The 27,156-nt window shown below is 32.6% G+C and overlaps 1 protein-coding gene across 1 annotated transcript in view; it reads right to left on the bottom strand.

Moving 5' to 3' along the window:
- Positions 1-9,662, bottom strand: part of LOC126978928 (discoidin domain-containing receptor 2-like) — a 188,755-nt gene extending 179,093 nt beyond the window's left edge. Inside the window, exon 1 of the mRNA XM_050828055.1 lies at positions 9,560-9,662. Within this exon, the coding sequence (XP_050684012.1) occupies positions 9,560-9,662 (103 nt within the window). The remainder of the gene's footprint in view (positions 1-9,559) is intronic.
- Between the last annotated feature and the right edge of the window lie 17,494 nt (positions 9,663-27,156).

Below are 27,156 nucleotides of genomic sequence, written 5' to 3'. Positions count from 1 at the left end.
CCGAAACAACTATATTATGACTCATCGGACATTCGGCACCTGTTGCAGATATCAAAATCAGGATTTGATTTTCATCAGTAAAATCACTTGCCGTTAGCGCCGATAATGTTAAATATACTCATAATGCTCAATGAGTTTAATAAAATCTCCGTGAAATTCGCTTCGAAGTTTGGGACCGAATGTATTGAACAATTGGCGCTCTCTCCCTCATGGGGAGACCGTGTGTTGAAGACCAAAACCGATCCTTTGCCTAAAAGTCAAGTAAATTCATTATGTCGATATTTACAATTATTACTAATCTACTTATTGTTATTGCTAATTTAAATGACGCTTTATTATTTGAATCAATTTTCAGGCCGAATAGCGTTCACATCGCGTGCATTATTAACCTTTATGGATTAACCGGTCACTTATAATTAGCCAATTTGTTCATCATTTTGCTGAAAATGGCCTTATATTCCGTTTAATTGACACAGTGGAGGCTTATCGAAAATTTATTACGTTATAATTTTTTATTAGTACGAAACTTAATGTAATTTTACTAAAGTGAACACTTTATATACAATACAACATGAAACGCATATTTCACTTCGCAAATTTTCTATTTAAGTTGAGCAATATGGTACAATGACAAACAATAGTATCTTATATATTAAATTCTCGTGTCCGCTAAACCGATTTGTCTGAAGTTTTGTGTGCATATCGGGTAGATTTGAGAATAGGCCAACATCTATTTTTCATACCCCCAAAATGATAAGGACCCACCCCTAAAGATTTATTATAATTTTTTTAACATAATTTCAAATTTTATATTATTACTAGCTGACCCAGCAAACGTTGTATTGCCGATATTAAAATCGCGATACAAAAGTAACTGTTGATCGTAGATGGGTGAAAATTTGAAGTTGTATGTAATTTTTAATGCCACATTATAAAAAAATAAGAACAAAAAATTTCATCCAAAAATAAAAAAATAAAATTAAGGGTGAACAACCCTTATTACTTAGGGGTATGAAAAATAGATGTTGGCCGATTCTCAGACCTTTTCAATATGCTCACAAAATTTCATGAGAATCGGTCAAGGTTTCGGAGGAGTACGGGAACGAACATTGTGACACGAGAATTTTATATATAAGACGAGAATTTTATATATTAGATAAGTCTGCATAAAAAATACAAACAACTTCAAATTTCCACCCTTCTATGATCAACCATTGTTTTTTACCCTGATTTTTATATTATTCTGTACTATCCAAAGATCCCCAATAGGGTTGCAAAATAGCAATCGAATAAAATAATTTTAGTACCATCAATTTCATGTACAATATATTTGGTAGGTCTGAGACTCGATCGTAATTTATACCCAATTTCTTTTTATTGAACTTTTTTTAATACTTTAATTGGCAATGCAACATTTGCTGGGACAGGTAATATATTATAAATGATGACGGTTGTCTACTATCAGATGTAGTGTGGCATTTAAAAAAAGTATTCAAATACATATTGACACACTTTTCACACAATATATCTTGCCCCAAGTTAAGCATAATATATAGCCTGTGTTATGGGTTACAAGACAATGATATATTTAATACAATATACTTACTTAAACATACATAAATGCATATAAACATACATAAATACATTCAAACATCCATGACTCGGAAACAAACATCCATATTCATCATATAATTGCTTGCACCTACCGGGATTCGAACCCGGGACCTCTAGCTTAGTAGGTAGGATCGCTATACAGGTCGTCAAAATGTAGCTATTTTGAGAATGCAACTTAATATTTGTGACAGCTCGGAAAGCACCAATGTATTTGTGTCAGTTGAGTCGAAAGTGCTTTATTTATAACGTACAAACATGTAGGTGATAGACATATTTAAGTCAATTTCTAACATGTGTAGCAAGTGAAAACTATGTTTTGATATACAATTTACATAGAATCTATTGATAGCCATAATCTTTTTTTTATAAGACTGATAAATAGAACTTCAAATATCTATCATCGTAAAATTTGTATCTGCAAACTTTTTTTTTTTAATTACATTACATTACATTTATTTTAATTTTCTTCGTAACTGTTCTATTTAAATGATTATGTAACACTCGGGATAAACGCGATTCCGCTACTCGGGTGAATAGAGGCTTCATAATATCGTTGAATATAATCGCTTCCTTGCTTCCTTTGGTGAATAATTCACTATTAGATATATCAAACTATCAATGTCGAAACAGAGCACAATCTCAGCAACACTGTAAACAAATGTCGCAGTGAGTTAGTTACTTGTATAACAATTTAATAGTAATTGAGTCGCTACGCCTACAATGTATGTGACACAAATTGTGTTATCGAGGTGAATCCCGTAAGAACGGTTTGAGTAAATGTTTTACTGCCATTGTCCTCAGTTTCTAGTGCTTCCCCACACACTTTACTTTGAGTATGTTCCTTACACTTGATCGGTATTTGGTACTACCGACGAGAAAATATAAATATAATATGCTGTTGTTATATTTCATTTTCTATTAGGGTACTGTTTTAGGGAAGTGAAGAAACCGATATTAGGACTCGGTTTGTTAAGGTTTATTTTACTCGAAAATAAAAGAATTACTCTCATATTCCAATTATTTTAAGTTCAGAATTACGTTTCAGACATGGAATATATGCTAAGATCTAGAAGTTAAATTACTCAATAGCGACTTAAAAGTAAATTGTTATGAGTTTAGTATTAGTTACAAAAGTCTGAAATTTATACATTAAATATTATCTGTATCCTACAAATATTATAAACACGAAAGTTTGTAAGAATGTATGGATATATGATCGTTACACTTTCACGCAAAAACTACTAAATGGGATTTAATTCAAATAAGTTTAGTTCAAATTAAGGCGGGTAGTTTGAAGTTAGTATTTCTAATAATTAGTTTCCTATTTGTAACGCTTAAATTACCGCGATTAAGTAGTAATTGTAACACGGTTCAAAACCGGTACAAAAGATTCAATACTGAATCAATACAGTAACTACTATAGAGTAATAAGTCCGCTGTGTCTGGACTGAAGATTTTAATTTTTCATTCAGAATTAAATCCATAAGCCGAGCTTTCAGCACAGGCTTTTATCATAGTGGACACATATTTAAAACTCGAAATAACATCCACGTACAAAATACATGATTCACGTTTCACAAAAGGGAACTGATATAATTCTTCCTACCAATATAATCCTATTACACGAGCTCATTCAAGCCCTCTTGTTTTATTTCAATGGTCAAAGATTTGTTCTGAACGAACTACGAGAGTAGTGGCGAAGGATAAGTTGAAACAATCATATACTATTTATAGATTTTAAACATAACCCTTTTAATAATCTGATTCACAGGCACAGCGCCTGTGAATTAAACCGCCACCTAAGTAAAAGATCTTCCCGCATCGCTATAGCTTATTTGATTCGGAATGATGTCTAAAAATTGTATCTCGAAAATATAATATATTTTCGAAATACACACACACAATTAATAAAATATAAAATAATTTACCTACTTTTTCCACAAATTATCTTGCCCTAAAATAGGCATAGCTTTTAACATCCCATAGGGATGCAAAGCGTGTATTTAATACGAAATAGCTAAGTATACATATAAACATGAAAGTCTATTAAACAATCATGTTCCTCATATAAATGTTTGCACCGGCATGCGAGCCCGGGAACTCTAGCTCAGTTTGCAGGGTCACTAACCACTGGGCTAATGGGAAGTCTGGCTGGATTATGTGCACAGAAAGGAGAAGCGTTCGACTGTCGAATAAAAACACACACAAGTTGCCTAGCCTCAGAGCTAAAGAAGCAAATATGTGAAGAAGGCTCAAGAAAAAAATAACGTGGTTCACTATGCATCATTCAGGCATCACTCAAACCCTAAGCTACCATATTCTAGGGAAAGAACCCTGTTATGTGGAAAGAACGAACCGTCACACGACGGCACCACAAGCTATGATAGTACAACAAAACCAAACGACAAGATCATAGTTCTAAATAATTACCGATAATTTAAAAACATATTTGTCTAACCAAAAATAAAAATCATCTTTAAGTGAATAATATTATTTAAAAAAAACAGCCAGAATTATATTTATACCACGAGATAAAACTCAAATCGCCTCGAGCACCCATTGAAAAGGGTTACATTAGGCGCTAACACTACGACGGAAATTTGGTAAAACTTTCATTTCAATTGTTGTAAATTGGGTACAGGAATTGGATGAGTACATCAAACAGCTGAGGAGTTACAGAGAAATGTTATGTACAATTATTTTAAATAGACGTTAAAAATATACTATTATAATAATATATTTATTTAAAATTACTTACATTATTGTGATGAAAGAACCGAGTTCTACATCACTTAATGGAAGAGTTTCCATTACGTGTCTTTTATACCTAACTGTTGGGGCTCATCTCAAGAAAGGTCTTGTAATTAAAAATATATACACGGAACAATGATAGTACGACGGGCAACGCTACCGTGAACCCTTTGCAATTTCAATTTGAGCCAGGAAGGTCTCGGGCATGCTTCACTTCAACCTTTACATAAAAGAGACGGAAATTAGCAAATTTCAAAAGAGAGATAAGGATAGGGAGCCGGAGATCCGATGTCATGTAACGTTGTTTACTTTTTGTTAAACATTGCTTCTGTATCTTTCTAATATAATATAAAATTCTCGTGTTATGGTGTTAAACTTTGAACTCCTCCGAAACGGCTTGATCGATTCTCATGAAATTTTGAGTGCATATTGGGTAGGTCTATTCTAGGGTATTTTTCATCCCCCTAAATGTTAAGGGTGGTCCACACGATTCTTTTTTTGACATTTCTTTTAATTTTTTTTAAGTTTTACTTTGAGTCAGCATTAAAAAATACATACTACTTCAAATTTTCACCCATCTACGATCAACAGTTACTTTTGTATCGCGATTTTAATATCGGCAATACAACGTTTGCTGGGTCAGCTAGTATACATATATACAGCTTATATTACTATAATATGTAGCTTTTAATAGTTGAGTGAGATAAGAGATCTATAGATCTAGATAATACTAGCGTATTGACAAACTGACAGCCCGTAATCCTTAAACAAATTTGAATTGGCTATTAGCTATTTAATATTCAAACTACTAAGGAGGTAATGCGAAGCAAGGCTGACTGTTTATGACTCTTCTATCAAAATGGTTACAGTCACAATATATTTCGTTACAAAGCTGGAAGTGACAGCTCAGTCTTATTCAATAACCACGTAATGAAGTGCTCAAGCGCGCCAAAATCACGTTTCACCAGAAAATTTTCTACAAAAACAAACAGAATAGAAACGAATTTATGTTAAGTTAAAAGGTAACGGAAGAGAATCAATAAAATTTGAGTGCCAAGGTAATAATTAAAATTTTGACACTAACCCAGCCTGCTATAGTTAAGATTTCAGTCGAATTTAACGTTAACAATGACTTAAACATAGACAGCAGAATATTGTGCATCATCGTATTCCTTGGCTTATTTAAAGTTAAAGAGTGAAATATCAATTCAAATTCAAATATTTACTTGAAACTTTTGAGAGGTTTGCTATTTTGCTAATTAACATTAACTTTAACCGCATAACATTAGACGGTTACGATCAACAGTTAAAGTTATGACGTCAAATAAAAATTGTCAAATGGTGCAACTTATTTTTCACTTAACCGTTACTTTAACATATTTTTTATCGCTAAAGTTGGTACAACCTAGCCTTAATAAATATTTGAATATATTTTAGGTACTCTTAATACGATATTTTTATTATATTAGTATTATTAACTTTAAGTAATTACCAACTTTAATATGTTGTAGAGAAACTTTATTTTTTTCAGTCGGTACATAAAAAAATACTCTTAAATGTTATGTATTATAGCTAACCCTACTACCACAATAAAGTATATTGTACAATATACAAATAAAGAGAATATTAAAACTTTGTTTTTGAAGTTATACTTCTTGAGGCGCGTTATGAAAAAATGGTGAGAGTAAAATTTTAAGATGCGCGCGCATCACTGTATCACAAAAGTAACAGGTTGAAGTTGGTTTCTAAAATTTCCTGACGTTTGTGTTATTCGTTATTTGTTTTTTGGTTTCTTCGTCTATTATAGGCAAAGGGTTCAAGCCAATAAAGCCGTTAATTGCCACAGCCATCTTTGTAAGATTTTTACAAAATTGTTCTTTCTACAAACGTAGAATAGCATGAGGAATAAATCATTTTAATGATTTTTGCTTCGTTAGGCCAAACAAGTATAAATTCTTGCGTGCATACATAAGTACACACAGACTTTTTTTGTTATGAGACTACTTTTTAAATTGGGTAAAGGGTACAAAACTCTATAAAAGTAGGTATATTTATACAGAAACATAAGGAAAGTACAATACAATCTATTCAATTAATTTGCCTGTCACATCTATCTACCTCAAAGCCTCAAAATATCAGATACCCCTTTTAGATGTTTGAGTGACATTCCCCAAATGATTGTGTAGACACTCAGATGTATACATCAGATATTGTTAATATAACTTCCTATTGTTTAAATACCAGTTTTTTAAGTACGATATATCTCGTAACCATAGATTTTATTAAGGTATCATTTAATATTCTCATATATATAACAATGTATTATTAAAGTGAAACTTCTATTACATCGTCTCAAACTTTTTCGTGTAGTGTATAGAACTATTACTCATTAGTACCAGTACTCCACGCTATTTTGTTTGTTTTTGTCAGTGTTTAATTTAAATGTTGTTAATGATTAAAGTGAAACTTTTATTCAATATTTTTAACACAGAGTTCAATAAAAATAATTGCTGGAGACTTAGTCTACTTTTATTATTTCCCATTATCATTCCAATTTTTCAAGTATAAAATTAAGATTGATAAAGCGATTTTTATACCCTTAATGGAATATTATTCCAAAAATTTTTAATTAAATGGCTATAATGTGAAAAAAATTTGCTTTGTGTAATAACTTGTATGATACTACAATTCTGACATTTTCCCTTATTTTCTCTTCTAACACTTACTTTCTCAACACACAATTGAAATAAATACTTACACACCAAAAACCTATTTGAAGGGACAAACGTAAGAATACACGTGCGAGAAACCCTGGAGAGTAGAGCGGGTTGAATGCCACAGTGAAACTTTGCGGACATTATTGCAATACAAACGAGTTGGAAACAGGCGGACTTAGCCATAAATCACACAACTTGTGATTCTTGTTTGGGGTATAAATAAATTTTAGGCGACAGTAGCTTATTTCGTGTATGTTTGGATATTATTCATCCGTTGTCTGAGTTGATATGTTGGGTGTCATAACGTGTTAATGCGGTTTGTTTTAACTAAATATTATCCTTAAAACTAGCGGAACGGACAGACTTCCTGCCAAAATGAAATGTTTTGTTTGTCAGCTCGGACGTACACTTTCTCTCATATTAATAAAAGCGGTGAAAAGTTACACCAAGTTTAAAATTACATCTGTCTTGTTATTCTGTAAGATAAATACAAAATGTTTCAAATTTGGAGTAACTTTACACTGAGTTTTTTAAGATAGCTTCAGTTTACTTCGGCGAATATTTAAATATAATTTTACACCGCGGCCGTACTGGATTTTAAGCATGATTCCAAATGTGATATTGCTACTGTTGCAATGATAAAATTACGCGACAGCTGATCTCAAATTCATTTACGAATCTTGTTTTAATGAAAGGGGAGGATAGGAGCATATGAGCGGGTCATCTGATGGTATATGGTTACTACAGGCCACACTCTCTTGTTACAACAGACGGCTAATAATTACGTTACTGACTCCGTCGAATAAACATATACATTATATAAATTCGTCAATTGAAAGCACATTAGTACCTAGCAGTTGTGAACTTGTGAGTCAGATTGAGCATATTCGTGTCGTGGCTATGATAATTATTTTGAACAGCGGTTGACTTGGATTTCAAAAATTCATTATCTGTCAACTTTTAGAACCTTGGAAACAAGATTATAATATAGAGTATATAAATGCATGGTTCTTGTCCGGTTCTGCGCAAGCCAACAGTATTTATATTATATTTTATAATATCATATTAAGTTCGCTAACTTGTTATATGGTTTAAAAGATAAGCTGCTAATTTCTTCTTCTCCTCATGTCAAAGCCCTTTAAGAACTGATGTAGCTTCATGAAGTTTACAAAGAGTTGCTTTGTTATTGTCACTCCATATGCTAATTAAATATGTAGCTATTTTATACTTTTTTATTGAAAAGAACTATTACGTTAAAAAGATTTTATTCAAAAAGTAGTAAAGTTATTCAGAGTACACATATAAAGCGTCCCACTGCCCATTCATACGCCAGTTCCAATAACTGAAACAGTTGCCTGGCTTAACAAGTTGGTGCACGCGGACGGCATCATCAGCAACGGCGGCCGACGTCGGTGCCCTACGTTCCTTTTCGGAACAACCATATACAATCAACTCAATATATCCGCTTTATGCACCTTCCCTCTTAGAACTTTGAATAGATATTACATCAGCACCAGGTCCCTTCTAACTATATTTGTGTATTTTATTCAAAAAGTAGTAAAGTTATTCAGAGTACACATATAAAGCGTCCCACTGCCCATTCATACGCCAGTTCGAATAACTGAACCATCAAGAATAACTCAGGCCGATGGATTGATGCCGTGCTTATCTAGCTGCAGGGGGTCATTTAACGATGGATGGTCGGTTATTCAAACAACCCTAATGTCGTCGATATCGGAAATTTTGCCTATCAAAGCCAAATGACGGGTGATATAGTAAGTCACTAGCTTAACCGACAATGTGGAGGCACTTTGTGTCAAATTCGCTTCAAGTGTACTAAATTGCTCTCTTCTCCTCTTGGGAAAAATGCGACAAAACTGATAAAATATATATCAATAAGATATAAGTAAGTTTAATATAATTTGGTCAATTAACCATTGTGTAGGGTCACTAATCAGGAAAGCCGATACCAGGAAATTTCTAATATATAAAATTTCTGTGGGTCTTTGTAAATATCCATTTAGATATCGAGATATATTTTCTTTTGCTAATATTATTTATTCTTTTATCAAAATACACACTATCATTACAGATTATTCCAATGCGATAGAGGTTCATAAATTATTACATTTTACATTTTTATCTTTAAATTTTATAACATATTATAAATAGCGTTACTCACGTGAATTCACCCTGAGTGCAACAAAACAGATTCGTCTGTGAGGCTATTTCGTTAATTGTACGAAGTGTACGAGTCATCGCTGCCTGGCTTATTCGCGTCTATTAGGAAGTGTACCAAAATATCGGCAGTATTTCCGCGTTGGTTAACTAGGCTGATCTGTTGGCCAAATAGCTGCCAATACTTGGGTTTCCAGTAGACCTATTGAGGCGCGTAGATAGTACAGGCTGCACGTATCAAATTTCTCGATACCAAATGGCCAAAAATGTACTCACAAAGTGTACTATTTTGGACTCACTTAGACTGCGACGTCTGCAGTCCTCGGCAGTCGAAGCAGCAGCCCCAACTATTTCCCACCTTCCATTAGCAACTGAAGAGGCTGGGACATGTGAAGGAGCCATAGTGTTGACGCAAGACGCGTCTCACGTCCCATCGAGGTATATTATAATAAATATATATTATTTAATTTGAGCTTAATGTTATATAAAATGTAAAATATAAATGTGTATAAAATGCGTTAGGTCACAAAATATTTATCCCATAGCGCTGTCTATAGTCGGTAAAGGTGTAACGAATTGTGTGATACATCAAAATTTTTAGTCAGACACATCCATTAGAGATTTTTCATTTAGAAGTTACACTAGCAAAAATATTTTTCGTACTTCAATTATCCTAATAGCATAGGCTTTATATACACGATGACTATATTTTACACGCGACTTTGTCCGAATCAAATTCGTAATTCCCTTCGGGAAGTTCGAAAATTTCCGGGAAAATATACTGTGATATACCCTCTTTTTCCATAAAAGGTGTAACTGAAATACCATGACTGGCTGTGTCGTTAAGGCGTAAAAGCATAATAAACAAAACAAACTCATTTGGTGTTATATATTTTGTGTTCTGTTTTGCACTGGAAAAAGGTTAGGCTTTACTCAAAAAAATTAAATGTACATTTCATAATCATCCTACTAACTACGTACTAATATTATAAATCTGAATGTAAGTTTCTTCGTTACCCTTTCACACTTAGTTGTATAGGTTTTGATGAAATTTAGTACAGAGATAGACAATGGACAAGACAGGATTGGGTAAGAACATAGGCTCACTTTTAGCACGAATACAAGGCTTGGCGGGGTTCAAATAGAAGTGGATTTATGGAAGGTCGTCATTATCGAAGATAACACCATGAGACTTTGTATTTAGGCACTTGATAAAAAATAAATAAATATTTGTTCTAGCGTTTAAAATTTTCACCTGTGTGGGAATGAAAAAGGGAGATGAATGTTCTATAGCTAATAACTTATAAAAATGTACTAACCACAGCAGTTTTTTGATGTATTATTTGCATATAATTACACGCGGACGAAGTCGGGTAAAAACTAGTAAGAAATAAATCCACGATCTTAATGACAAACTTTATTGTATTAAGTTTATTATTATTAGTATTCACCACTCAACGTGTGTATGTTTTTCAAAGCTGTCGTGGTTTTTTTCACTATTCAAGTTATGTAAGTCGGTTATTTTGTCTGTCAACCTTTAATTACTCTCTACCAAATTTTGTTTATTAATGTAAATTATTTCGTGTTTATTTTATCTTGATTTAGCACCCAAGATCATAGAGCGGCATCAGTGATCAGATTGAAAGTCGAAACAAATAAATAATTTAAAGGGTTTCAACATAGTAATACGCGAATAAACACACTGGTGTTTACTTGAATTTTACGCTTCTTTAATTGATTTCACTGAAAATCAGATAATATTGACGGAAGTAATTATATAAATATTTGTAATAACAAGGTGAGCCACCTTCAGTTACTTATTCCCGTTTTATAACTTTTTTTTTTATTTAGTTCGCAAAATATTTTATTTAGTCAGCTATTCAATTGCGTTTAATTTTGGAAATTGTGCACTTATATAAAAACAACTCTTATATTCGGTATTCTGAATTAGACATATCAAATGCGATATAAATATTAAAAGAAAGTATGGAGATAGTGGTATTATTTGACAACGATTTATTAAAAAAATATTTCCAATACATAATTTTTATAGGATTATGAAGACAGGTGATCAAAGGGTCATCTGATAGTAAGTGATCACCTCTGGCCAAATAATATTAATAGAACTGAGCTGCTTTCAATAACTCCTTACCACTTATATTACCTATCATTATTTGGTGAGCTATTGCATTGCGCAACCTTTTTCTCGAAATTGTACTCATAATATATTTATTAATATACAATTATTTGCTTTAAATAGTGATTTTCATTTTCGTAACACAAGATATAAGGGATTGCTTATAGCGAATTCTAGCAGCCTTCATAAAATACTTTAAGGGAAGGGACACTTTCCTCCTCCACAGCTGAATTTCTAAGTATAAATCGGACAGCCTGGGACTAGATTTTGATTATTTTATAGCAATAATAATGACAGTACATTGTTATATATTTTATTAAAAAGAGCGCAAAAAAAGGCTGGGATAGTTTCTTGAGTCGCTTCTCCTCTCTCAGAGCGCCATTTGTTTCCGAAGCGGTGATAGTGTTAGAAATGACATCAAAAAGAATTCTAAACGAATCAAATTTGAGAATATAAATGCCTCTTATGCACTTTATTTTCGGTATTTTGGTATTCTGAATTAGAGTTGTCAAATTCGATATAAATATTAAGAGAAAGTATAGAGGTAGTAGTATTCTATTCGGACGTATTATAAACAAATAATAATATAATGGTGAACATTTTCTATAACGATATTTAAACAGTGGTCTTAGCGTGGAAATTCCTCTGCACACCCGTCGAACCTTAGTCATTTTAATCGCACTTCCGATCTTTCAAAGTGAGGTTATTGAAATATGTTCAATTTCCTACGTACCGCAAAACTTTGTTACTTTACGTGCTTCAAAATTTCTTCGTGTTGTCTTCATTACAACATATAAATTAAATGTTGCAAACAGCTGACTGTTTAAAGCTTATATTTTAAACAGAGTTCAAATATTAACTTAAATAAATGTTAATTGGGGGATGAAAAAAAACCCTGCTTAGCTAAAACAATATTTGTCGAACGCATAGGTCCATCGATTACTCAAATTCCTGTCACGGTGTTTGCCTGCGATAAACTCCCAAACTACTAAACCGATTGGAATAAAAATTTCTACACCGAGTACAGTTTGGTCCAACTTGAGAGATAGGATAGATTTTATTTCGATTTTAGACCCATTGTTATTTTTACTATAAATTTTTGACGCACAGTTTGGTAGTTCTGCTGTGACATTATTTCATTATAAGAACAGCGAAAAACGAAATATTTATAGTAATGAATGGATTTCTACGAATTTCGTAATTAACAAAAGATATTTCAATGCGTTTGTTTAGGCAAAGCCATGCGCGCCGGTCACCCTTCAGTGTTTTATATAAAGTAGTTTGTATGTATAGTTTATATTTTATTTAATGTGAAACATGAAATATCGTATTGAAAAAATAATATGTTATATGTAGCATGGTAGATGCTAATGGAAGGGTTGTTTTAATAATATTACAACATCACGCATTTGAGCTAGAGATAACAGGTTCGAAACCCGGTAGGTGCAAACATTTATATGATAAAAATGGATGTTTGTTTCCGAGTCATAGTTCTTAATATGTTTTATTGTATGCTTAAATATGTATATAGTATTAAATATATGGTTATCTTGCATCCATAATACAGACTCTTCCATGTCATGTCCGTCCGTATGTCACAACCACTTTTTTCCAAACTATAAGAACTGTACTGTTGAAACTTGGTCAATAGATGTTTTCCGTGAAACCGTATTAAGATTTTAAACACAAATAGAAAAAAAAATTGGGAATTCTATACCTACTTAGGAACGGAAACTCAAAATTAAAAAAAAAAAACAGTAATGTGTAAATATTACTGTGTTTCGGTATAAAGGGCGCCGTAGCTAGTGAAATTACAGGGCAAATGAGACTTAACAACTTACGTCTCAAGGTGACGAGCGCAATTTTAGTGCCGCTAAGTATTTTTGGGTTCTTCAAGAATCCTGAGCGACTACTTCTATTATCATCAGCTGAAGTACTCCTCGCCTCATCCCTTATTTCATTAAAGAAAAAAAATTAAATCTAGCGCCTCATTGAATATCAGTTCGCCAGCTCGTAACACAAGTATTATGAGAAATAATAAAGGAAGCTTTAATTCAATATTTGCGGGGTATAAAGCGGCACCGAGATTTATTAGCGCCAGTCTTTAAAATGTTTTCCGATTTCGTAAAAGTGTCACGTCGAGTGAAATTATTGAACTGTAGGTAAAGGCGCCGTATCGCATGCAGTACGCGTATTTTACTTTTATTTGTTTGTGTATTAACTTCGGCAGTCGCGTATTACCAACCAATATGTGTTTATTTGTGCTATATATATATATATATATATATATATATATATATATATATTGTGTAGCCGATAATGCTTGACCAATTTGCCAATATATCTTAGATAATTTGTAGATTTACTGTGAATTCAAATATTTTTATTCAAAATAGGATTTAAAATCACTTATTGACGTCAAAAACTACCGCCCATTCAAAAGAGACTGCCTCAGACCTGAGAAGAATGGGCGCAAGAAACTCAGCGGGCTTTTTTTTTAATATAAAATATGAATTACAATGTAATATCGTACAGTAAACATTTATAATTAAAGAGCCTGAGGGTGTTCGCTTTATTATTTATTTCCCAGTCCGTGGTATCATTAAGAAAATCGTTTATGCTATAATAACCTTTCCCACACAAACGATTTTTAACAATTCTTTTAAATTTCCGTAACATATTTGTTTTGTACATTTTCTGAGATCATATTGTAGAATACGTCAAAAATAGCGCCAAACTGTTAACCTGTATTTTCAACAACGCACGCACACTAAAACAAAATGAAATATCGCGAGTGTCAGACTTCGCTGTCGCGCACACTAAAGTAATTTACAGGATCAATATAGTAGTAAGGAGCCAAAAATGCTATGCGTGGCTGACATTTTACGACTTGTCAATCAAACTTGGTTATAGTAATAAAAGATTCGTTTTCCTTTTCTATCTTGCTGCCGTTATTACATATCCGTACGTGTTCTTCTCTCTCACACAATGTGTTCGTTTATACGGTAGTATATTATTGTAATTATACACTTACAATGGTTTGACCGATCGTGTTCGGATTTTAGGAATAAAAAAACCGACATTTTGTAACTGGTCAGAAACATAATAAATGTTATTTACTTTATTATAAAAATTTCAATAAATTCTTCAATGCAAAATATACATCTACATATCACCAAAATATCTCGTTGGAAAGGTCTTGATAAGAAACTGTCTTGTCTTAAAAAGTATTTTTAGTGGTCAGGATAAAGCTATTGTGGTTCAAATATTTCCCATAGAAATGCAATTACATGGAAAATGACATATTTTGTTCTTACTACAAGAACATGCCAAAATATGGAAGGAGACACTCGAAAGACGTGCGGTCGTCACTTGAAACTAATAATTGAATACAATTTTCTTTATAATTTCAGAGGATTTTATCGGATTAGTAAGTATTATTGCTCATTCAATATAAAATCATTACTAAAAATACAAAATATTATTCAGTAACAGTAAGTTATATTAAGCGTTGTTATAAGAATTTCAACCCTCATATTTGAGAACCTGAGGCACACAATGGACTAAATCATAACATTTTGGTGATAAGTGGACATTACGAAAATTGAAAAGATATTTCGCTTTTGTAATCCTAGCGACAATTTTGGTGCTAAACATTACAACAATAATGGTTGAAAAATTTTGCTGCAGGTTCACTTTCAAGTTATTACGATATGGGTCTTTTGGGGGTGGGGGAGACAAATTTTTACTAATTGGAAGTGTTTCTCGCGCAAACTATTCAGTTTACAAAAAAAATGATATTAGAAACCTCAATATTATTTTTGAATACGTTTCCATAGATCCACGTATGTGTTTGATGAAAAAAATTTGAGTTTCAGTGCTAAGTATGTGGAACCACCAAAATTTATTGTTTTTTTTTTTTTCTATTTTTGTGTGAAAATAAAAAAATAATGCGATTAACAGAATGCATCTACTTACCAAGTTTCAACAGTATAGTTCTTAAAGTTTCGGAAAAAAGTGGCTGTGACATACGGTCGGATAGACACTCCTTATAATTCTTTGTAAACACACTAATGAAACCATAATAATATATTTAGGTATGTGTGGCTCAAAATAAACTAAAGTACAGATTAAGGCCATAATATATAAGAAAGTCTATCTCATAATTAAATATAATTCAATTTATATAAAATATATTCAGCTTTCGTATTATTATCGCTATGCTAGTAGAGATTTGACGTTAATATTGGTAGAGTATTAGAGAGGTGAGAATCGTTTGAAGGTATTAACGATGCTCAAGTTTCATAGGAAACTATTCTCGAGTGTTAAACGGTATACACACAGCGTTGGATTAATATCACTTAGTACTGGAAAACATAAAACAATGGTTTTGATAGCTGAATACAAGTTGAACTTTACTACATACTTTATAACAAAGTCGCTTCCTGCTGTATCTCCCTGTGTACATATGTACTGGTATGTATTTAAGACTACAAAACGGATTTTGCTGCGGTTTTTTTAAAAAGATAGTGTGATTCAACAGGGAGGTATATCTTACGGATAACCCAGAATTACCATATTTTAACTGACTTCAAAAAAAGGAGGTTCTTAATTCGTGGGTTTTTTTATGTTCGTTACCTCAGAACTTTCGATTGGGTGAACCAATTTTAATAATTCTTTTTTATTTGAAAGCTGGTGATTCATCAAATTGGTCCAGATCTTACAATGGAATCCATGAGAAAACCATAGAAGTGTTACTTTTGGAGTCGGTGTGAGCCAAGGTAGGTTTTGTAACTACATACATGGTTATAGGTGAGATATGCTTGAGTCGCACGCGCTGATGATGAAATTTTTTTATCGTTTACTTTTTACGAAAACTTTTTGGCATATTTACGAAGACATTTTAAGCAATACAATATTAATCCTTATCCAATTAAGTACAATAAATACATTGTGCATTTAATATAGATCAATATGGTCATAAACTTAATTTAAATAAGTATTTTCAAATATAATACAGATTTAAAATGCATGTTGAGACATAAATGGCGGGACTACATCGAAATACCTACCTACGTTATATTTATTTAAATTTTTGACAGAACGAAGTTTGTCCGGGTAGCTATCCTTAATAAAGTGGAATACATGTATATAGTGAAGATATCCAATATTAAATCGATTTTATAATAAAATACGTTTGGAGTTTTATTTCATAAAATATGTAATGTCAATTAAAATATTAAAAAAATAGAGTTGCTGGACACGTTTACTCTCCGGTGTCACGTAACGCTTCGCCGCAACCAAAACCCCCGCATTGGTAATTTTCTTTTCACCATTCAACAATGCGGCGAACTTGCTAAAGCGATTGTACGCTACCAATCGATAACATTTTTTACTTTTATTATCCGACGACAAAAATGAAGAGGCTTACAATGTACGCGTACTTTTTTTATATTTACTACCGCAGAACACCGTAGCTTGTAAACCGATTTTATTTTATTCTTTAGGGCTACAAGCACAAGCAAGGGTGTGGGGCCCCATAGGGCAAAGATATCCGTGTGGAAATCTATGAAGAATTTAAATATTTTTTTATGTTTAAGAAATATGTATAGCAATCTAGTTATGTTCAACAATGAATTATATATTACTTTAGAACTTAGAGAGTGTTTGCCATTTATTTAATTAAGAGTTTTTATTGGATTAAAACGCGCTATAAATTTAGCTGTATATTTGCGTTAAATGTACATTTTACTGTTATTTATTTAAGACGGGCCGCACATTTTCACATGGACTCCAGTCTCCCTGAAAATATGAGCCTGGAAGACTGGTCAAACGTCGGGTTATGTAAATAAAAAGAAACATTTATTTTACTTAAAAATATAGCTACAGTTACGCACATTTTAATCCTTTAAACGGTATTTTATTTAAATATAAAGTAATGCTAGTTTATGGTGAAGTGTTTCGGATTAATAAATACAGAATAAGTGGAAACCGGAACAATGTCTTCTTAAGTATATTTCACGGACAGGGTAAAGTTTAGTAAAGGGTAGTTTAACTAACCAAAGAGTCCAGAGGAAATTTTTACTAAAACACCCGATTAGAGGGAATATGACAATGAGATGCTCTTACTCTTTACTATCACTTTTTCATTACACGCATTAATAATAACTATATGTTGCTTAACTAGGTCTTGTTTTAGTCGAAATATCAACTTCACATAATAATTATGTTCTTAAGATAGAAATGGATACCTTAAGCGCTCATGTTATGTCATTAAGTATAGAGTTATTAAAGTTTTAAGAAGCAACGATTATATTAAGCACTGCGTTCTCTATTTGTGTGTTCGTGGACGAAGTCGCCGTATCAGCTACTTCTGAATATTTGTCAAGACAAACTTATGACATTAGCCTTACAATATACTGACATATAGATTATAATAATAATAATATTAACACACTTTTACACAAATTATCTTGTCCCAAACTAGGCATAGCCTGTACTATGGGCACAAGACAACGATATATTCAATACAATATACTTACATAAAAATACATAAATACATATGAACATCCATGACTCAGAAACAAACATCCATATTCATCATATAAATGATTGCACCTACAGGGATTCGAACCCGGGACCTCTAGCTTAGTAGTCAGGGTCACTAACCATTCGGCTATATGAGTCGTCATATAAGATAAGTAATACATGAGAAAGATAAGAACATCTGTAAAAGAAAACATCAAGATGTAAAAGGGAAACGAATCTATGCTCACTGTAGCCGTTTTGATGGACAAATCGTAAGGAGTTGGCCACACTTGTCATTAGCTCATTAATATTTTGAATATTAAACTACTAGCTAAAACACACTATAAAAATTAAAATTGTTCACTAATTATCGGGCGGCCGTCTATTTTCAAATTTTATGCTTATGATAGTCTGGACCTTATAAATCGAGTCTATTATTAATTCCCAAACTTAAAGATATACTGGGATTCTCTTTATGAATCCAAAAACTATGATCTTCTAAGAAACTGTAACTTATCTTCAAAGTTACTGAGATATTATTTATTTACGCTCTCTCAGTCACCAGAAAAAACTTCGATCGTATTTGTTTCAGAATGTTAAAAATAGCTTCGTAAACGTCCAATAAAGTACTAGAGTTCACATTAACTATTTACTGATCTAAGATGCTTTTATCGAGATCGGGAAATTTCTCAAGGGACTAAACGCTATCCGAGGGTCAAACGCGGGCGCTTACAAAACATACGTCAAAACAATAGAGGAAAATGGAAAAACTTCTGACTTTATAAAGACTGATGTTAGAGGTAATAACTCTGTAAAAGTAAGTTATGAGGTCGGGTATGAATAATAAATACATATAGCAAAACTATTATTTATTATTTTACTTGCTGATACCCGTGACTTCGTCCGCGTATACACATGAATAAGCAGGTAGTACTTATAAAAATCTTTATTTCTTATGACAAAACTTAAGATTTATCGTTCATAAAAATCTTGTGTTCAAATTTTATTTGAGCTAAAATTAATTTTATATTTTACCACCTACAAAATTGTTGTTTTATTTAATTCTGAGTATTTTCATATTTATTCAATTTTTAAACCTTCTCTGGGCTTCCACAAATAATTCAAGACCCAAATAAGCCAAATCGGTCCAGCCGTTCTCGATTTTAAGCGAGACTAACGAACAGCAATTCATTTATATTATACTAGCTGACCCAGCAAACGTTGTATTGCCGATATTAAAATCGCGATACAAAAGTAACTGTTGCTCGTAGATGGGTGAAAATTTGAAGTTGTAGGTATTTTTTTATTGCTGACTCATAATCAAACAAATTTAAAAAAAAATGTCAAAAAAATTCAAAAAAATATTCGTGTGGGTGGTCACCCTTAACATTTAGGGGGATGAAAAATAGATGTTGTCCGATTCTCAGACCAGCCCAATATGCACTCAAACTTCATGAGAATCGGTCAAGCCGTTTCGGAGGAGTTCAAAGTTTAACACCATGACAAGAGAATTTTATAGATATACAGAAATTCATTGGAGAATATCTATTAAGATGGAGATATTTATTTGGGGACCTTCGTGCCGAGAGCATGGGCCCAACTTAAACGACGGCAAGGTATCTCTCGACCCCCGGTGTTGCGAATATGAATGAAATCTATGAATATCTTGGGGTAACATTTAGTATTTGTATTAATGTAATCGTTTTAATATAAAAGCCTGAGAATCTAGTAGTAATGTATCTTTCCGAAGAAAATTTTAAATTAAATTTTGAATATTATTTTATTTGTTTTCATCATATTTGAATAAAATATCTTAATAACTCCTTAACAATCAGCGGCTATAGCAATGAAATTATTAAAAATCATTGATAAATTAATTGGTCATTCTTGAACTTAAATGGTGTTTTCTTTACTAAACTATATGGCAATTATTATTAATACGTATTCCAGTTATTTGGCACACCGTTGCTGCACTTGTCAATAATATAATGGATGTATATATATAGTCCGTCAACTTGGTGCGCGACCGTCGCACAGGGTGACAGACGGTGGCGGGGGCGGGGTAATAAAGATATCAGCGGGTAGCGACAGAAGGGCAACGCGTGTCTTGCAAAATAAGCAAGAAAGCCACAAAATATTTAAACTGACTATAATATTTCCCCATCCTTTATAACCTAATATTACTTGTACCAATTTGCTTAAAGCCATCGCCGTAGCTTTTCTTTAATTTGCTTAAATAAACTGGATGGCAGCGATGAAACGAGAAAAATAAAAATGATGCTTTTTAAGATTGCGCACACATAAATTTTACTATTATGACACTGAACGTTGAAATATTAGTCTAATTGATATAATTATTGTTAGATACTGAAAAAAATCGAAATAATATTGTCCTGATTTTGAGCTTATGCAGTAATTAAATAGATGTCGAGTTTAATTTGTAGATAAATTTAATGATTATGTAAATTACTCTGAATATATTGTGGTGATATTTAAACACAGTCTGAGATTAATTTGTAGGAGTTATAGGAATAATGAGTCCTTAAATTATTACGAGGTGCAAAAAAATTCATTCAAATTTGTTTATTATCTGAGATTAGAAAGGACAGAAGATGTTCTACTTGTAAGCGTTTTAATTCATCATTCACGGCACACTGACGTTTATTTTATAACATAATATATGATGTGTAGATAGCTGATAGACCCAAACAACATACATGTATTAATCTTTACAAAATAACGATAGTTTAAGTAAATGGAAACGCTAATGCTGGCGCGATATTTAACTAAAATAAATGTAGAATTATAAAATGCAATAGGTTATTTTATGTTACTGTCACGACTTAGGCAAATACATGTAAACGTGTTAACTAATAAAAAAATATACTTAAATTTAAAACACACATAAGAAGTGAAATTATATCCTGAATATTATAACATACAATAAGCCAAAACTGATACATATTTCAAAATACATAAATATAAAGCACTTAAAGATAAGCTAAATCTCTAACTGGCACAGAGTCTCTAAATCTAGGCATCGAAAACTACAAAGACTATTAGAAAACAGACCTATACAGTTATATTTACAGTTATATTTGCTTAATCATTATATGACCGAGATAATTTTTTAATGATGCAGGTGCAATTTTGCCCACAAACGAAAAGTTGGAACAAATAAAGGCCTTATTACAGATTACAGTATAAAGAAAAAAAATGTTAATAGTAGGCATAAGAATCAGTTTACGCTAATTATAGTCACTAGCACTGCACGATAAAGGCACGCTTTGTGGGCATGTAAACTGACCTCAGTGCAACCATTTGAACACACGCTCTATTCTGTCTAGGCTTTTGAAATTCAATGTGCAACCACAGCAAACAAGCCACTGTGGTTCGGAGATTGTACAATGTTACAGATTACGCACTAATTTAGTTACTTTACATATAAGCTTTGTATTGAATGTACCTATATATTTGTGCTTTCAAATTCTACCACAAATTAACTTGGCTTGTATAATTAAACAATCACGGCCTTGCAAATTAACTTGGTATAAAACCTGAGCATAAACCAAGAATTTGCAAAATGTTGCCTATATCGCTGACAACACTGTCAGTACAATGACAATTCTGAAGTTTTCCGAATGTCAAGCAGCCTTGCAAATAAACGCGGGAGACGTTAAAGGTCCGGATAAACCAATCGTAAGTAAAATGTCTATTTGTAAACATTTTGCATATTCTCTGGTTGTAATTAAGTCCTCGACTTTATCTCGTTGCACAAATTGCATCCTAGTTAGGTTTTAAGGTTAGTAAGACACTAACTTTCTCACCTTGGTACATACATATACTATTGTCTTGAACATTTTGAAGTGCGTGGTAATTTAATAGCTGAGACCAACATTTCAATTTGTATCACAAACCTTCAAAATGCAGAGATAAGTTATTTATTTTTTACATTTTCGTTACCTGGCTTACATTGTTTTCCGAATGTACAAAGTACTATCAGCCTAATTATTCAACGCGGAAATGATGCCATTATTCTTGGTACACTTTACTGTAATGATAATTTTTATTTGAACATATTATTGTAAATATAGCTATAACATTTGTTTTGTTTGAATAAAAAAATATATTGCTAATCGCCGTATTAACTGACATTGAGGCGCAGCGTGGACTTAACCGCGAGGCTAGGCAAAAATTGAAAAGATATCACGGTGTGCTTTCAAAAACATGGCCGTATGAGCGGGCGCGGGGTACTTAAATTATATGACAAAACAACGTTCGTTTGAATTTAGAATGCAGAATTATCACGCGGGCACGACACATCATCAACTCAGACAATACTGATAGTTCAATAATCTATTCATACATTACTGACAGTCAACAGAATTAATTTGATCACAACTTCTGTACCTAATATCATATTCAAAAGATATACAAAGATTTAATGCAGACAAACTCTTCGAAATATTTTGAGGCCTCGTATGAAAAACCTTACAGCGAGATATTTTAATATACTCTTCGGTCATGTAGTTAATCCAATATCTATTGAATACATTCGAACCCGTAACAGTGAAATGTCGAATGATATTCATGAAATTCAGCAGTTTCATTCGAGATTAGAATCATCCCTATAAATATTGAATCCGTTGCACATATGGCACAGATATTAACGGGATTAGATTGCACTGATGTGTGCTGCAGTACTAGTTAAAGTACCTACAAATTATAAGTTTTAAGTTTAATTTTAAATAATTATCTTTAATGGGTAATTATCTTTAATAAGAAAAATATTTGTGATTGTATTAATCCATAATAATATAGGTATAGAAATTTAAAAAGTATTTAATTATTTATTTTATACCATTAGGATATTACACAGAAATTACAATCACAAATCTCTCAATAACTAAGCAGACTATCAAAAAATTTACATGAGACAAAATACCGATGAATGAAATACAGGAAAAGAGTAAACTAAAAGACGTATTACGAATTATAAAACCATCACAACAGAATTAGGTGGGCCACATGTCATGGATAAGTGAACCACATAACCACAAACTGATACCCATTAGATGACAGAAGGAGAAGACGAAGACCTGGTTCGAGATGGAGACGAGATATGAAGGAGTGCTGTAGTCCCACACAGCAAATGATAAGGATGAATGAAAAAAGAAAGGGGGAGGCCTTTGCTCAGCAGCTAGATGATATATAAAATATAATAAGTAACATAATTAGTTAGTAAAGCTTTAAATAAATTTAATAGTTAAATAAATAAAACTTATAATGCTTTATTAAAGTATGCAATCGATTTACTCGAAGAGCGACGTCAAGCATGTCCAATGAATATTGAATTTGAATAGCTACGGAAGTTTTTTTTAGGAAAATAAGGGACTTGTCTTGAGCAGGACGTTAAGGTGGTGGTAATTGATACTACTTGCCCATTACAATGTAGTGCCGCTCAGGATTCTTGAAAAATCCAAAAATTCTGAGCGGCACTAGAAGGTCGCTCGTCACCTTGAGACATAAGATGTTAATTCTCATTTGACCAGTAATTTCACTAGCTACGGCACCCTTCAGACCGAAACACATTACTGCTTCACAGCAGATATAGGCGCCGTTGTGGTACTCATAATCTAGCCGGCATCTTCATCCTCCCACTGGTGATCCTCCCAGTGGATAACGTATGCTTGTTAATTATTATCTTAATGAAAACACACGTTATATATAGTTCAGGTACAATTTAGGAACTCAAAAACATCTTGTTCAATACTAGCTTTATTATATTAGGTTCAATACAATATCGACGCGGTCTGCTGCCAGCTTGTGACGTCTGTTCTCCCAGTTTGTAATAAAGTTTCGAACGTCGGTTCACTAAATTCCGTTAGGCTATGAAGAATATTTCATGAAAATTCGATATTTCGAACGAGTATAGGAATTTTCAATATTTTATAATACAGGAACTAAGACATGCTTTCTATGAATTATTTGCAGCGGCGGAACATTTCAGTTAGTTGTCTTATTTTCTTATTTTATTTTCAGTACAGTGGTGTACTTATTTTGTGGAAAACAAAGTACTTATTGATTAATTTCTTATTGAATTATTTTATAGGCCTGTTGGTCATCGCCTGAGTCGTAAAATACTTTTTAACACTGGATGCGCCACTGTACTATATCAGAACGATACTCTTAATTTAGCGTAGGCAAGATAAATGAATAATGATATTGTATATTAATAATAATATTATTTTGCATTACGCTTTTAAGATATTTAATCTTTACTCAGATCAATTGATTCCATTTAGCTATTAATACATAATATATTTATATACCGTACAATTGTCTCATTCCTGTATATATGTTTACTGTCAAAACCTTACTAACTTATATGTAACGAATTTAATTCACACAAACTTTAAATTTAAATTCATAATTATAACATAATAGTTTTATAAAACATATTCCAAACATTCTACGAGTATATTCCAGTTTTGCATCTTGTTAATACGTAGAATATTGAGTTATTTTTTTTTTATGGAATAGGAGGACAAACGAGCGTACGGGTCACCTGGTGTTAAGTGATCACCGCCGGCCACATTCTCTTGCAACACCAGAGGAATCACAAGAGCGTTGCCGGCCTTTAAGGAAGGTGTACGCGCAATTTTTGAACGTACCCATGTCGTATTGTCCCGGAAACACCGCACAAGGAAGCTCATTCCATAGCTTTGTAGTACGAGGGAGAAAGCTCCTTGAAAACCGCACTGTAGAGGACCGCCACACATCCAGATGGTGGGGATGAAATCCTAACTTGTGGCGTGTCGTGTGAAGGTGGAATTCGGCGGCAGGACAAGAAAAAGTTTCTTCATTAAAAAAATATTGCGATTACGAAAAGAAATTGTTATTGTAACACAATGTATATCCCCACATCCGTAACTTAACAGGCTTCAGCTTATTGCATCAAATAAAAAGTGGCGAATCTTACGTTACTAATTGACGCTTAAGTAATACTTAAGAGCTAGCACTGAACTTTCTGTTACACTGAGTTCACTTACTTAAATGCGCACCGCAGGAATTATTCTGTGTAATTTTCCTTGCAGTTTTCGAAAACACGAGCTATTTTGCCCGAGAATTATTTTTAAGAAAGTGTTTCTCCTTCTTTTATGTATTATTCTCGGTTGCTACTGAGTGACAATAATCTTAACTCAATTGTAGTTATTTACGAAACAACTAAAAGCCTACAGCCCCCGAAGCAAATATGCCTCATAAATACACTATAATATTGAGTGTAAGTGATATAATATAACTATGCCATGAAAAATTACAATCATCACGCCAAAGTAAGGCACACAATAATAGAATTATCTTATGTAGATACAATTTGTGAAAGTTATTTAAACAATATTTCGAGTTAGACAGTTTTAATACAGTTTCGTGTATCCGCAGTCTCTCTTCCGATTTAACTTTTGAAATTACTGTCATTCCGCTTATGTATAGAAATCCTCGTGAATTATTTATTTATTTACCCAACAATCGCACACTAATACATAAACTCTATACAAAAAAATAATAAATATAATAGTTAACTGTATATATCTATGCAGATAACTAACTTACACGGTTATACATCATTCATTAAGGTGTACCTTTTTTACTATCTTACACAACTTGGATTACAATTCTTAAAATTGTTAATGTAGAGTTTATCAAAATATATATTGTCAGTACCTACTTACTTCTAATAAATTTTAGTACATTTATTTGTAAATGTTTTAAGCCCATCTGCACCAATGTCAAAGTCTGGTTTTTTATTTCTCGTTAATATAATTATATTTTCTTACTAATATAACGATATGTATATCTATATATATATAAATGAATTGCTGTTAGTTAGTCTCACTAAAACTCAACAACGACTGGACCGTTAATAAATGTTAGGAATTAAATAAAATCAACAATTTTGTTTTTCCTTTGATGTGTCCCCCGTCGCTTCGCTCAGAAATCAAATTGAAAGAATAGTTTAAAATGAATAACTAATTAGAATCTTTGTATCTTTCTCACTTTCTCAGGAGGTAAAAATCAAACTTAATTTTAGCTACATATATTTGGTAGATTAACTACAGATAATAAATCTATGATGGCAATACAACGATAGCTGGGTCAGCTAGTTGTATATAAATGTCACTTTGTTTTTTAATTCTCTCAGCTCTGTCTCCACTCTCACAGATCGGTTGAGAAATAAAAGTAATGTCATTTCCATGACCATGGGCTTTCGATTCGGGTGCGATATATCGAGGTGCATTATCATAATGGGATGCTTTGCTTCCTTTGTCTGACCCGCATGCTCCGAATCGATGCACAGTGTAGTGGTTTTATAGCCAGCTGCCGATCTGTGTTTAAATTTTTGATTTTTCATATGGAATGTTGAAATATAGGTACGATTTTTTAAAGTACACTACATATAAATGACCAAACAATTAAAGAAAAATGTTAGTCTCCATACCCGCATTATTAACAAGTAACTCAAACCCATCAGAGGCTCGTCATGTTATACAAAAAAATATTATTATGTAGGTGTAATACTCGCGTGTCAGGTGTCAGCAATATTTCCAAATACTTTTTGTTGTATATTTTAATTTGCTGATTTTTTTTATATATGAGGGGGCAAACGGTTAAGTGACTCACGTGGTGAGATACGCTAACGGACTTTAATGTGGGAGTATGCTCTTTTCTTGAAGGTCCCTAAGTCGTATCGGTTCGGGAAAACAGCAGCCGGTAGTTGATTCCGCAAAGTGACTGGCCCAGGCAAGAAATTTCTAGAAAAACGCGCCATTATTGAATGCCAGACTTCAACGTGATGCGGGTGGTATTTAGCACTTTGACGTCATGTCCAGTTGTGGAATTCGACCACTACTATTAATCCAAACAGCTCCTCTGAGCACTCCCCGTGATATATGCGGTGGAAGATGCAAAGAGAACCCACATCTCTACGCAACGCCAAAGAATCAGGCCGATATGGCTACTAGCCAAGAGAAGACTGTCGATGATATTATTATTATAAATAATTTATGTATTTAAACTTAATGATAATAATCACCCACGACCGAAGAATTTTGAGAGCCATTTAAATTAAAAATGGAATATGATTCAATATTAATGAAAAATGTATATGACAAGAAGCCGAAAACACGAAAGAAGAAGAAAACACGATTAAATATTAGATCTTTAGATCAA

The sequence above is a fragment of the Leptidea sinapis genome, chromosome Z, assembly GCF_905404315.1.
Source record: "Leptidea sinapis chromosome Z, ilLepSina1.1, whole genome shotgun sequence".
Lineage (NCBI taxonomy): Eukaryota > Metazoa > Arthropoda > Insecta > Lepidoptera > Pieridae > Leptidea > Leptidea sinapis.
Note: the sequence above shows the minus strand (reverse complement) of the source record. Positions and strands in the feature narration are given on the sequence as shown.